The 14,520-nt window shown below is 39.3% G+C and overlaps 1 protein-coding gene across 3 annotated transcripts in view; it reads left to right on the forward strand.

The window, feature by feature from the left end:
• LOC124612549 (alpha-tubulin N-acetyltransferase 1-like) overlaps nt 1-14,520 on the forward strand; it is a 100,049-nt gene that overhangs the window by 20,999 nt on the left and 64,530 nt on the right. For all 3 annotated transcript variants that reach the window (XM_047140823.1, XM_047140822.1, XM_047140824.1), the window contains 2 exons: nt 778-949; nt 8,418-8,565. In XM_047140823.1, the coding sequence (XP_046996779.1) occupies nt 778-949; nt 8,418-8,565 (320 nt within the window). The remainder of the gene's footprint in view (nt 1-777; nt 950-8,417; nt 8,566-14,520) is intronic.

Consider the following 14,520-nt stretch of genomic DNA (forward strand, 5'->3'; position numbering starts at 1 on the left):
CTGGCAAAGGCAAGGAAAACTTTTCCGGAGAAGAGAAATTTGTTAACATCGAATATAGATTTAAATGTCAGGAAGTTGTTTCTGAAAGTATTTGTATGAAGTGTAGCCATGTTTGAAAGTGAAACATGGGCGGTAATTAGTTTAGATGAGAAAAGAATAGAAGGTTTTGAGATGTGGTGCTACAGGAGAATGCTGAATTTAGATGGGTAGATCACGTAACTAATGAGGAGGTACTGAATAGAATTGGGGAGAAGAGGAATTTGTGGCACAACTTGACTAGAAGAAGGGATCGGTTGGTAGGACATGTTCTGAGGCATCAAGGGATCATCAATTTAGTATTGGAGGAAAGTGCGGAGGGTAAAAATCGTAGAGGGAGATCAAGGCATTAATACACTAAACAGATTCAGAAGGATGTAGGCTGCGGTAGTTACTTGGAGATGAAGAAGCTCGCACAGGATACAGTAGCATGGAGAGCTGCATCAAACCAGTCTCTGGACTGAAGACCATAACAACAACATAGTACATACATTGTAATTAATCACATTTTCACATTTTGTGCTTCCTCTTTTTATATCAGTGAAGGCACTACCACTTACAAAACCTGAACAGTTCCGCTTCTGCATTTACGTTCAAGCTATAGTTGCTTCTATGCCAGTTGCTAATAAACAGACTGCCTCATTCTGTATTGTATACTTAATATTTCATTGATAAGATTTATTTTGTTTTTTCTTCGAAAATATATTTTAATGAATGTTATTTTTACACACAATGTTTCAGTGGGAAAGGTACAGTTATTGGCCTGCTTAAAGTGGGACGGAAGAAACTGTTTGTGTTTGATGCATCTGGAGCCCATAAAGAAGTGGAGCCTCTTTGTATACTAGATTTTTACATCCATGAGTCAAAGCAACGTATGGGAATGGGAAAAATATTGTATGAGTATATGCTGCAGGTAGGTGTCACCACATTAAGACTATTTTTGACTTTTGGTAAGTATTTTACATCATACTGCGTTTCACAGTGGATAGTATATTGAAGCTGAACTACTAATGTAGTAAAACGTAGCATGAAAAGGTGTGAAAAATAAATGAAAAAATTGCACTGAGTGAATAAATTGGAGTTGCTGTTACAGCCAAGGAAGACACTTAGAAAGCTGTGTAAAATTATCAGCTTGTGTGCTGTCACAATTGTGTTAGTGTATGCAGGATGTCATAAGTCTCTGCTCTCTTACAAAATATGTAAAGGAAATAGATTTGATTGTGTGTATTGTAAGTCAACATTGGAAGAAGTCTAAATAATACAATAGTACAGAAAATTTCTGGTATGGATAGTATCTTGAAAGGATATTGTGCAGACATCCTTCTGGTTAAGTGTTCTTATTGACTGATATTATTTTGATTTCTAATTTATAAATTTAATAAAAAAAGATACTTTTTGTATGTTGCAAAATTTCTGTAAGTCTTAACACAGTTGTGCCAATGACGATTACCCTGTGGTGCAAGGACAAGCTCAGATTCAGTTAATCATTACATGTCAGTGACAGATACTGCAAATTAAAATGTTCGATTTACTCATATTTGCTCTGTTGCTACTTACTGATCTTCTGTGAGGACCCTTGTTTGTTACTCATTCCATGTGTGAATGACCCCAGTGACCATCGTTTGGAACATTTATTTACACACAGGCAAGGCACTTGCATACCTTGAGATGAATACCTTAATTCAGCAACTCTCCCCCACTTTTTTCCTACTTGGATTTCAATTCACAGCACCCAGTGTGGGTAAATACTAGGTCATCTGGTTGGATCATTCTAATTGAACAGCTTCTTTTTGATCTTGATCTGTGTCTCCTCAGTGACGGTACTCCTATCCACTTTAATGCCACCCATGGTGCCTTTTTGGCTGTTGATCACAAGATCTCGTCCCCTAGTCTCGTGCCTCTGCTACAGTGGTTGCTACATGATGATCTTTGTGACATGACCACTTTTTGGTGATCATGTAACTCCCTTGTCACTGCCCAATGGGCGAATTGCCATGTTCGGCTCTTAGATGTGCCAATTGGCAGTTGTATACATCTACTGTCACATTCATACCCTCTTGTCAGATTGCATTGATGAGGTTGTGGGATGTGTCTGATGCGAACATCCATCCTGCCGTATAACACAATGGGAATGGTTGACCTAAATTTAAATAAGGTAAACCCAGTTCTAAGCAATGAAGTGGAAGCAGAAAGGTGGAAGGAGTATATAGAGGGTCTATACAAGGGTGATGTACTTGAGGACAACATTATGGAAATGGAAGAGGATGTAGATGAAGATGAAATGGGAGATATGATACTGCGTGAAGAGTTTGAAAGAGCACTGAAAGACGTAAGCCGAAACAAGGCCCCATGAGTAGACAACATTCCATTATAACTACTGACAGCCTTGGGAGAGCCAGCCATGACAAAACTCTACCATCTGGTGAGCAAGATGTATGAGACAGGTGAAATACCCTCAGACTTCAAGAAGAATATGACAATTCCAATCCTAAAGAAAGCAGGTGTTGACAGATGTGAAAATTACTAAACTATCAGTTTAATAAGTCACAGCTGCAAAACACTAACGCGATTTCCTTACAGACATATGGAAAAACTGGTAGAAGCCAACCTCGGGGAAGATCAGTTGGGATTCTGTAGAAATGTTGGAACATGTGAGGCAATACTGAACCTACGACTTATCTTAGAAGATAGATTAAGGAAAGGCAAACCTACATTTCTAGCATTTGTAGACTTAGAGAAAGCTTTTGACAATGTTGACTGAAATACTCTCTTTCAAATTCTGAAGGTGGCAGGGGTAAAATACAGGGAGCGAAAGGCTATTTACAAATTGTGCAGAAACCAAATGGCAGTCATAAGAGTCGAGGGGTATGAAAGGGAAGCAGTGTATGGGAAGGGAATGAGACAGGGTTGTAGCTTATCCCAATGTTATTCAGTCTGTATACTGAGCAAGCAGTAAAGGAAACAAAAGAAAAATTTGGAGTAGGTATTAAAATCCATGGAGAAGACATAAAAACTTTGAGGTTCGCCGATGACATTGTAATTGTCAGATACTGCAAAGGACCTGGAAGAGCAGTTGAACAGAATGGACAGTGTCTTGAAAGGAGGATGTGAGATGAACATCAACAAAAGCAAAACGAGGATAATGGATTGTAGTCAAATTAAGTCGGGTGATGCTGAGGGAATCAGGTTAGGAAACGAGACACTTAAAGTAGAAGAAGAGTTTTGCTATTTTGGGAGCAAAATAACTGATGATGGTCAAAGTAGAGAGGATATAAAATGTAGACTGGCAATGGCAAGGAAAGCATTTCTGAAGAAGAGAAATTTAACATTGAGTGTAGATTTAAGTGTCAGGAAGTCATTTCTGAAAGTATCTGTAGGAGTGTAGCCATGTGTGGAAGTGAAACATGGACAATAAATAGTTTGGACAAGAAGAAAATAGTAGCTTTCGAAATGTGGTGCTACAGAAGAATGCTGAAGATCAGATGGGTAGACCACGTAACTAATGAGGAGGTATTGAATAAAACTGGGGAGAAGAGAAATTTGTGGCACAACTTGACTGGAAGAAGGGATCGGTTGGTAGGACATATTCTGAGGCATTAAGGGATCACCAATTTATTATTGGAGGGCAGCGTGGAGGTAAAAATCGTAGAGGGAGACAAAGAGATGAATACACTAAGCAGATTCAGAAGGATGTAGGTTGCAATAGGTACTGGGAGATGAAGAAGCTTGCACAGGGTGGAGTACCATGGAGAGCTGCATCAAACCAGTCTCAGGACTGAAGACCACAACAACAACAACAACAACAACAAATGAGTGTGTAATAAATTGGTGACCTAATCTTGTTGTGGTGGAGTGAATAAACTGTAGTGCTTTAGTCAACTGTGATGAATTCTACGTGCGGGACTATGAGTCAAAAGAATCAAATTAAATTTACTATGTAACTCGAAAGCTATAAAACAGACTCATATAATTAATCAGACATAAAAAATCCAGAATCAAGAAAATTAAACTTTATTTGCTAGCATAAAATATAGTTGCTACAAATACATAGTGCAAAAGATGTTGAATAATAAGTATGCATGCTTTCAGAAATGCTCTCAGTTACTTGAAATACACTGATGGTTCCAACTTGTGTAATAATACAAACAAAGCTGTAAAATTAGAATACCACACAGGCAGCAGTTCTTGGCCAGTCAGAACGAAGTATTGTGAAGATAGTTTTGTGTGCCTGGTGTATAATGGTGGGTTGGAAAACTGTTAATTTCTGGAAAATATTTGTTTACTGCATGAGAAATGAGTATACAAAATATGCACTGCATGACAAAAAGAGTGAAGCTCCCAGAAGACATGGTCGGACATCAATGTAACTTAGTACATGTATGCACCATTGGCAGGTACATGATTGATTAGAGTTGCAGTTCTCTGTGATAGGTAGATTGGACACTAAAGTGATGAAAGTTGTATATGTTTGGTGCTGTTATGAGGCCTTTTAAGGTATGTAAACAGCGTGAACAGTGCCAGATGTTGAGTGATCACTGTGAAGGACTTGGAGATGCAATGTACTTGTGTGAGACAGCATTATCAGCACATGACAGTGTTCGGATGGACCTCCTTCTGGCTTTCTATTTGCCTGGCTAGTCGAATCTTGTAATATCCAGATTTGTGGGGCCATTTGGATGTGACAGTGGCTTGATGTTAGATTACTTGGGTACCTGAGGGACGGAGTACTCATTGTCAAGGTTCTGCTCGACCACCACTGACCACCACAAGGGAGGATTAGTGCATTGTACAAGCACATCACAACCACCTTCAGGTGAGCATTTGCCATCTGAGGAGAAGTAATGGACTCCTGCAGCATTCCGACACCATTGGTCGAATACTAGCAGCAGCTGGACTAGTGAATTTCTATCCTACGCGTGGGATACCTTTAACGCCGGAACACAAAAGGCTGCATTTGGAGTGGTGTCATGACTGGGAAGCACGGACAGCTGATAAATGTCATCAGATTATGTTCAGTGTTGAGTTGTGGTTCCATACCGCTCCAGGTGACCATTGTTGACGAGTATGATGGCAACCTGGAGAGTTCTCTATCTCATTCTTCGAATGTTTAGGAGAGGCACAGTGGTGTTACTCCCAGCGTCGTGGTGTGGGGAGCCATGATTGAGGGAACTCTGACAGCACAACAGTATGTCACAAACATCCTGTGTCCTCGCATGTTACCTCTCATAATGCAATATTGTGGCTCGATTTTTGAACAGGACAATGCTTCTTCTCTACATGGCACATCTTTATGAGGTGTCTACATGATGTTGAATTAGGCTTACAAGATCATGAGATCTGTCCTCAATAGAAAATTTGTGGGACCAGCTTGGATGTCAACTATGTTGCAGTACCGTTGTGTATGATATTGAGTACCGATTACAACAGTTGCGAGCTAGCTTGCCTCAGCAGAGTATACAATGGTTTTATGACCCCTTATCAATAAATCAATGTATGTGTCCAGACCATAGGGGATGTATTGTGATACTGATATTTTTTCGGTTCATACAGCCAAGTTACTTGTAAATGTGACTCAGTTTTGTAATCATTGCAATAACATCACAGATCATCTCAATCCATGAAGTTTCATTTTGATTTCTCCTCCTGTTTAGGTGATTCCCTTTTTTGTCAGGCAGTGTATTTAAAGGTACTGAATGACTGAGAGCACATGTCACTATTATTTTTGTCAGTAGCAGATAAGTTATAGGAAAAGATGGGGAGCAAAAACATAATCTACATGTTGGTACCATTACAATGACATTGTATTGTAGATTGAAAAATTACAATATTACAACTGCATGAATATTTTATTTTAAAGAGAAAATAGTTACCATTCTCTTACATTACTTTTGAAACTGAGAACCTGTTCGCAGTTAAATCTTTTTCAAACATACTCCATTGGCTGTCCCTCACCTCATTGCAGGATTCTGAGACAGTGTGGTGAAGTTGACATGTGATGCTGGTATTTCATGATTCTACATTGAAAATAATGTCTCCAGATCACATCCGAATGCCCCATAAATGTGGATACTGAACAATTCAACCAGATCTACAAATGGAGACCCACAATCGGGCCCCTTTCAAACTCTGTCGGGTGCTGATAATGCTGTCTCAAATGAGTAAATATGTGTGTCCTTCACAATGATCACTAAACATCTGATGCTGTTCATGCCCCATATATACCCTAATGGGCCTGGTAACAACATTAACCATGAACATCTAATAAGGCTCCTGTACTGTTGCGGCTGACATCATGAGCTTGATGCCATGGGATTGCAGCTCAAAAGTGTGAAAATTTGAAATGTAGAACAGACGTATTTATCTAGAATATTCATCCAGTACACTTTTCTGCTCGTTGCACCCGTGAAACTGTTTCAGTTCAGTGACTGATATGACACAGTCCAAGGCTTAATCACATCAAATCACAGTTCTCAAAACACTCAAGGCTGATATTGTGCATACACATTGTTTCACTAGTGAATCAATTATTTGTGTCTATTACACATGTGAAAACTGTCCTGGTTTATCCGCACATAAAGAAGAGTGCATAGTTCACAGTTTACTCAGTATTAATCGTTGTCTTTCTGCAGTTGACACAGTACAATACACTTATTGATATAAATGTATTATCCATGTCTGCACACATGAAAACTAACACAGCAGCGATGCTGCACATCAGCAATCAGCATTCTCCAAGTCACCACCCTACCACTCGATTGTTTTGTCTTGATAGTCGAAAACAGGCTCTCTTACAACAATGATATCTACAGAACATTGAACCATGAATGTTTTTGTAATATTTCAATGTATCAGCATTTATTGTGAAAAATCATGAATAAAACAAGAGAAAAATATGTATGTATTCTCCTAGAGCTATAACTTCACAGTTGGAACTGCTATACCCCTTTCTACAATCCCTCTCTGCCACCCGCTAGTTGACCAAAGACATAGCAACAACTTTCCAGGATCCTTGAAGGGCCCTGCAATGTTTTGAGTGGCATCGTTCACAGACTGCCCTCGTCACTTTTAAATGGCTTCTCACAAAGGTTCACTATCTAATTAAATTTAGTAAAAGGGAATACTGGAAGTGTTATGTTTTCTGTTAGGGAATGCATACCTTTTCATCCCAGGTGTGGGCCAAGCTTCATTGTCTTCTGGGCCACCAAAGACCAATAACTGTTCTGGGTCTTTTCCATCATGGTGGTATTTGTTCCAATGCAGTGATTTCTGTAGAATATCATGCACTGCACTTTGGGACTGCATCGGTGTCCTCTTCTTACTTGGCTACCATTTGAACAAACAAAAGATAAGTTGGAGACATCTCTCTGTCCTTTAATACTCATCACAGCAAGTTAGACAATGAACCTTTCACTGATTTGGAATGCTTCAGGCTCTTGACTCATCACACAGTTTGGTGCCAGGCCCCAATTAAATTCACAATCCGGTGAGTCAACATCTGAATATTACACAGAGACTCCATCTACTCAGGGTCTTCAACCGTATTTGGCTAGAAGGAGTGTTCCCTTCACAGTGACAAGATAGTATCATCGTTCTGATCCTTAAACCAGGCAAGAAACCAATGTCTATAGACAACTATGAACCAATTACTCACCAATTTGCTCTGCAAACTGCTTGAAAGGATGGTAGCCCTTCAACATAATAGGTACTAGAATAATTTGAAAGGAAGACGGCAGGTGGTGGTGTGATGTTTTGTGCTATAGACACTGTCCCAGTTAATGCACCAGTGCAACAGTGTAATTCTGCGGCATCTGCCTTGTAATGTAAGAGTTGTGCTGCACGTTGAACATTTAGAAATGATTTTCATGTTAGTGCACGTATGGTGACAGCTATTGTCTTGTTGCAGTGTTTGTTGTGGCTCACCTAAAACAAAAACAATACATATTATATTAATAATCAGCAGCAGTAATATTCCATGTATATAACTTTTTTCAAATACTGAAAGTGTGAAACATGTCTCCATTTGATGCATACCACAGTGTCACCAGTTCTTAGAGGGAAGAATACTCAGAGTATGTGTTGTGGAACAAAAACGAGAGCACACTTTTGATTTTGCAAACTACTCTCTTTTTCTTTCTGAGTCGAGTGCATCAAACAACTGTCTTCTTAGCTGCACACCAATGTAGCTGGGCCAGGTCATGATAAATGTGTACACACATCTACACACTCATCATTAATCAACCACCGTAGTATGACTTTTGCTCTACAACACAGCCATTTTTAATTTTAGGAACAGTTCAGCGCAAATAAATTTATATTTTCTGTGTGTTTTTAAATCATTCCAATTGCTGCTTCATTGTATAATGTTGAAAACCTTGTTGCAGGAGGAGAGTGTCTTGCCCATTCATTTGGCAATTGACAGACCATCAGAGAAGTTCATGAATTTCCTTCTAAAACATTATGGTCTGAGGAATATTCTACCACAAAATAATAATTTTGTTGTGTATGATGGATTCTTTGAAAACCATCCAGGTGAAGGATTAGTGCTTTCTCTTATGCATTTATTGTTCAGTTTAATGCAAAATATCCTATTATTGTCTAGCAGTAATATTGATGATTGGATTATGTGCTGTAGCCCTACTAACTCTCAATACAATTAAAGTGTCACTGTTGATCCAGAAGAGACAACCCCCCCCCCCCCCCCCCCCCGCCCTCCCGTTTTCACCTTAAAGATAGTGTTAATTGTCAGATAGCCTCAGAAAATGCTTGGAGATTAGAGGCTGCTAAGAATAAATACTCTTTGCTTTGATAAGGTATGTTATCCATGTTTTTCCAAGATAACAAAAAATAGTACAAACAGTTCATAATTTTTTATAGTTATCAGTTTTGTTGTAAGCAGTTTGTAGTCTTATGCAAAGTTTACTGTTTGATGTCAGAAAGACACCATTTGGATATTGCTTTGTAGAGCAGAATCTTTGGGAGTCTGATACAGTTTAGACATAGACAGCAGTCTCCACAGCATTGATTGTGCCACAGAAATTCATTTCAAAGCTTTGGCAATTGTTTTCAAGCACAGAAGACTACAGTCTAAGATTGGTAAGAGCAGGACCAAAGGTAACGCCAACAACTAGATTGGTAGTTAGCCTTAAATGCACAGCAAAATCCAACAGTAGGTGCATGGCATTTGCTTGTACAGCTTGTAACTTTCTCGGGAATTATAGTTTCCTGACAGACTCTGTCAGAAGTCCAAAGCAGTTGGATGTAGTATGAGATTTATGGCAGTGTTTGTTTCTCAAAGCCATGCAGAGATTAACCTTTTCATTTTGGATAAAATAGTTTTGGGTATTGTACCACGTCATTGTAATTACTAAAACAGGTAAATTGCCGATGTTTTGACTGACTCGCTGCGGTCCTCTTCAGTGCGACTCGCTGCTTTGTACTGGTGAATGTCTTCCGTTATGTTCTGTAATTTCTGGTTATCTGATGGAACTGACGTCGTATATCTGAGATGTCATTGGACAATTTGAAGATGTTGTCACAGAGTGGTGGCCATACAGTACACTATGCCTGTGTTACCCTAGTGGCTGATTGGAAGGCAACTCGAGATGATGATTGGTAGAAGAGAGCATGTCGGCTATCTGTTGCCTGTGCCTTTCTGGTAAGTGATTGGTGGGCAAACTCTTGTGGTTGAAAGGCAATAGCTGTAACAACACAAACAAGGAGTTACCTATGGTGGCGGACCATGTGTGTTCACTAACCAACTGTGCCACATGATCTGGGTTTGGCTGTGCAGATGGTGGCTGCGAGAGAACTGCCGTGTGTCCTTAATGCGGTGTCACCGCCAGACACCACACTTGCTAGGTGGTAGCTTTTAAATCGGCCGCGGTCCGTTAGTATACGTCGGACCCGCGTGTCGAAACTATCAGTGATTGCAGACCGAGCGCCGCCACACGGCAGGTCTAGAGAGACTTCCTAGCACTCGCCCCAGTTGTACAGCTGACTTCGCTAGCGATGGTTCACTGACAAATTACGTTCTCATTTGCCGAGACGATAGTTAGCATAGCCTTCAGCTACGTCATTTGCTACGACCTAGCAAGGTGCCATAATCATTTGCTATTTATCTTGTGATGCATGTACCGTCAGACCGATGTTCACCAATTGTGGATTAAAGTTAAGTATTCCAGAAGCTACGTACTATTTTTGCTACTATAAAGACCTTGTCCTGTTCCAGACCTCACGCCATCCTGCGTGAGCTTAAACGCGTGCCCTTCGGCCTCCCGTCCTAGTGGATTGGCTATCTTGCCAGTCCACAAAACTTACCACCTTGCTACAGGAAAGCATCATCTCCTGGATACAAGCTGCTGATTTGCTATTGCCTTCCAATCACTTAGAGTTTGCCCAGCGGTCACTTACCAGAGTGACACACGCAGCAAACAGCCAATACACTACCTTCTAGAGTTGCTTTCTGATCAGCCACTAGAGTAAGACAGCAGCATACCGTACAAACATCCCTCTGTAACTCCCTCATCAATTTGTCAATGATATGTGATGCTGGTAGATAGCAGATAACAAAAAATGACAGTATACAGCAGTGAACAGGTCTGAAAACCGCAGCAGATCGGTGAAAATGTTGGCAGTTTAGTTGTTTTTGCAGTTACAGTAATGTGGTTCAATACCCAAAATTATTTAATCCAAAATGACACTGGCTGTGAATACCTACAAAGTTAAACCTTTTTATTGTAGAGCCAGAAACCTCTAGATTGGACCATGAATGAATGAAGGAATGTGCTCTCAAATGGTGTATCATGTTTGTCTTCAGAATGATTCATTTGGGTGTGAAATGGTACCCATGACAATTACAGTAAAATCCTGGAAAAACAAAACCGTTGTTGTTGTTGGTGGTGGTGGTGGTGGTGGTGGTGGTGGTGGTGGTGGTAAAGGCAGTCGTCATGTTGGAAGGGCATATGGTGCTTTGCATCTGTGGTGTTGATAGGAAGTATACTGACAACTTCCAGAGGGCCAAAGATGAAGTACTGCAAAAATATGGACAATTTTTCAGCTCTGATGAATGACTTAATCTTATAGAGCATCCCAGGGATTCGTGGGAAGATGAATTGCAGCCTGTCAGCTGTCACCAAAGGCCCACACAGCTGCACAGTTATTTCTTACAAAGAAAACTGAACAGAGCTCTTGAAGCACATAATAAACATAACCTGTCCCTTGCCAAGCATATTTCACAATTTGGGGCATATATCCCCACTGGTTGAGATGTTCTGGTTTTGTTAGTTCTTTGAAATTGGGATATCCAATTTCAGTATCTTTAATTGTATGTTTTTTGAGTGTTAAACATCTTGTGGCTGAGCTTGCCTTGTTCTGTAACACTTCTTGCATCCTGTTCAGGAAATAACTCTCAGCACTCAGGCCGTTAAGTATAATCATATTTGGACACTGATACAGTCTGGTTTAGTTGAGTCATTCCATGGAATGAATATCTCTTTCGCAGACAATTTAATATGGCTCATGTTTTAAAATTTATGGATATGTTTTATATTAGGAGTAAAGGCATTTTGTTCACCAACAGAAGTAAGTAAACAACACTTTTTCAGTACATTATTTTAAAGCATAAATGTCTCGGACACATGGAAACATTTACCAAGAAGAAACACTTTTGGTTTACTTTCAAATTTATCTTCCTGGCATTTCATTTGATGAAGTGGCCATAATGAAAGAGTTTCTCATCCATTATTGTGGACATTGCTATGCCTGCCAAAGTGCAATGGATTAATTAATACTAATTTATTACTAGAATTTGTATACTATGTTGCTGTAGTTAGAGTACCTAATAGTTTAACAATTGTGGTGACATTGGAAGAATATTGAATGCCTCTTCATTAGACTTCAACTTTACAGAACAAATAACATAAACTGAAAACCAGTGTAAAAACCCTTCACAATCTACTGCTGAAACACAATTTTGTAGATGTGGCTAATGACACAAGCATAGGGTAAGTGCAGATTGCCCTATCAAGTGTCATAAGTTCCCACTTGCATCAGTTGAATGGCATAGTGTGAAGTGTTGCCAGGAAGAGTCTTGATTATGTCACCAGAATGACACTCAACAGTGGGAAAAACCCGGGAATTTTTTCATCCAGGAGAAAACTGGGAAAAACCTTGGAATTTTTCGTAATTCTGGGAATTTTTCATTGCTTTAGCTTTCAGTTAAATTTTTGTAATTTTGACTGGTAAGAAGTGATTCTCTAGCAAATAATGTTAGTATATCCTGCTACTGGAGAATGACACTGCAGCAATAAAATATAAATGGGAGAAAAAAAAAAAATAAAACTTGAGTGGCAAAGGAAGTGTACCATTTACAACAACAAAACACCATGCACACTCAAGCGTCTGCAAACAGCAAAAATATGTCAAAGGCCTTAGGGCGAAGACTATGTAATTCTTAGTAACAATAAAATGCTTTCTATGAGCGTGACATCACAACTGTTTACATTAGGTTCGTTTGACAAGTTGCCAGTGGGCTCATGTGCATGCGCAGTTGACTCGTGTATGAGCAATATCTTCTCCTGCTTCCAACTACTTGGAGTGTTTCTGTTAGCTGGATTGGCAGTAGCAGCAAGCAGCCAGATGCTAACGAGAAAAAATTTCCTCGCACGCCCTAGCCGCCAGATTCACGCATGCGAAAGAGGGGGTTAGTATCTACGTGATCCATGTTTGCGTTAAGTTTCCTCTTCGTGTACGAGCTCCCATGTCAAATGAAAACAAAACGGATTTCTGTGGCCAGGAGCTGTCAAGTGAATGAAAATACATTCTCATAATTAGGGAGGGCAAAAACTTTTATTAGTTTCAGTTTTATGATTTTATTTTATTTCCAAGTAGTTAGCAGTCAAGCATTAATTGCCTTGCAGAACAATGAAGCTATTTTTGTCAGTTTGCTAAAGAAATTTGGCTTTATTAATCTTTCCGCTGAGGCACTCAATTTATTTGAAACGAAGTGTTTCATTCCACAATATTGGCTAGTTTCAACTGTTCGCTGAATTTCAGGTGCACATTTTCATCCTCTGCCTTTTATGGCATTATGCCATAATAAAGAACCAAATACGACATAGTACAGTATTGGTACTCCAAGAAAATTTACCTCCCAAAAACCACACTGAAAAGCTTAATATCAGATGGGACCTACTTCATTGTGAATCTGGAAAAAACCAATGTGCACTTCAAGCTGAATTATGCATTTTAGTGTGGTTTACGGGGGAGGGGGGGGGGGGGGTTAAATCAGCCGCCTGCCCTCAGGAGCTCAATTCGTCAGCGCACCTGACAATGGCGACATGTCTGATCGCCGAAATTTGTGCCCATTGGACACTATGAACCGTTAGTATACCCATGGACTGTTAGAGCAACAAATATGCCCGGAGAAATTGAAGAATCACAAATAAACTTAACCCAACTCTAGAAGTATACAACGCAGGATTCAGCGACCACCAAGCTGTCATTCTAAAGGTTGATGTTAGCAAAGATACCTCAAACCCAGTCCTACCTAAAACTTTATGAAGGTTTTTCACTCAAGATAACTTGAACAAGCTAAATGCCTTCCTTTGTAAAGAAAAGTGGACAGAGATGTACGCAGCCAATGATGTCGACATGAAATTCAACATATTTCTTGAGAAAATGATCCACCACTTTGAACAGGCTTTTCTACAAAAACCACTAAGAATAAATGATAGTAATAGAAACAAGACTTGGATTACACCAGCTATAAAAATCTCATGCAAACATAAAAGAACACTCCATATGATATGTAAACGAAGTATTGACTCCTACCAACTAACCGAATACTATAAAAACTACACATGTATCCTAAGAAGAGTGATAAGACAAGCAAAATGGATGCAAAATGATGAGTACATTGACAAATCCAGAAATAAAGTAAAAGAAATGTGGAATATCATAAAAAGGTAAAGAGGGGAAATGAAAGCTACACACATGAACATAGAAATCAAACTCAATAATGAATTTATATCTAATCGCAAAGTTGTGGTGAACTCTTTCAACAATTTCTTTACGGGCACAGCTGAAAAATTGGTCAAAAATAATCCTAACACAAACTACCAACCAGGAAACCAAAAATATCACACATATGCAGAGTCAATTTTCATTACCAAAGTCACTGAAAATGATGTTGAAAAAGCCCTCAGAGAGTTAAAAAATTCATATTCAGCTGGAATTGATGGTATCCCAGTAGCTGTAATCAAAAATTGTGTACACACAATTGCTGAACCATTAACTCACCTCTGTGACTGTTCTTTCCAGGCAGGTGCTTTCCCTGAAGCTCTGAAACTTTCTAAAGTAATTCCTGTCTTCAAAAAAGGTGATAATAAAGATATGAATAACTGCAGGCCTATCTCAATCTCATCCGGCTTTTCTAAAGTATTTGAAAAAATAATGTACAAAAAACTGATGGACTTCATTGAAAAA

Source organism: Schistocerca americana, chromosome 4 (assembly GCF_021461395.2).
Source record: "Schistocerca americana isolate TAMUIC-IGC-003095 chromosome 4, iqSchAmer2.1, whole genome shotgun sequence".
NCBI classification, from domain to species: domain Eukaryota; kingdom Metazoa; phylum Arthropoda; class Insecta; order Orthoptera; family Acrididae; genus Schistocerca; species Schistocerca americana.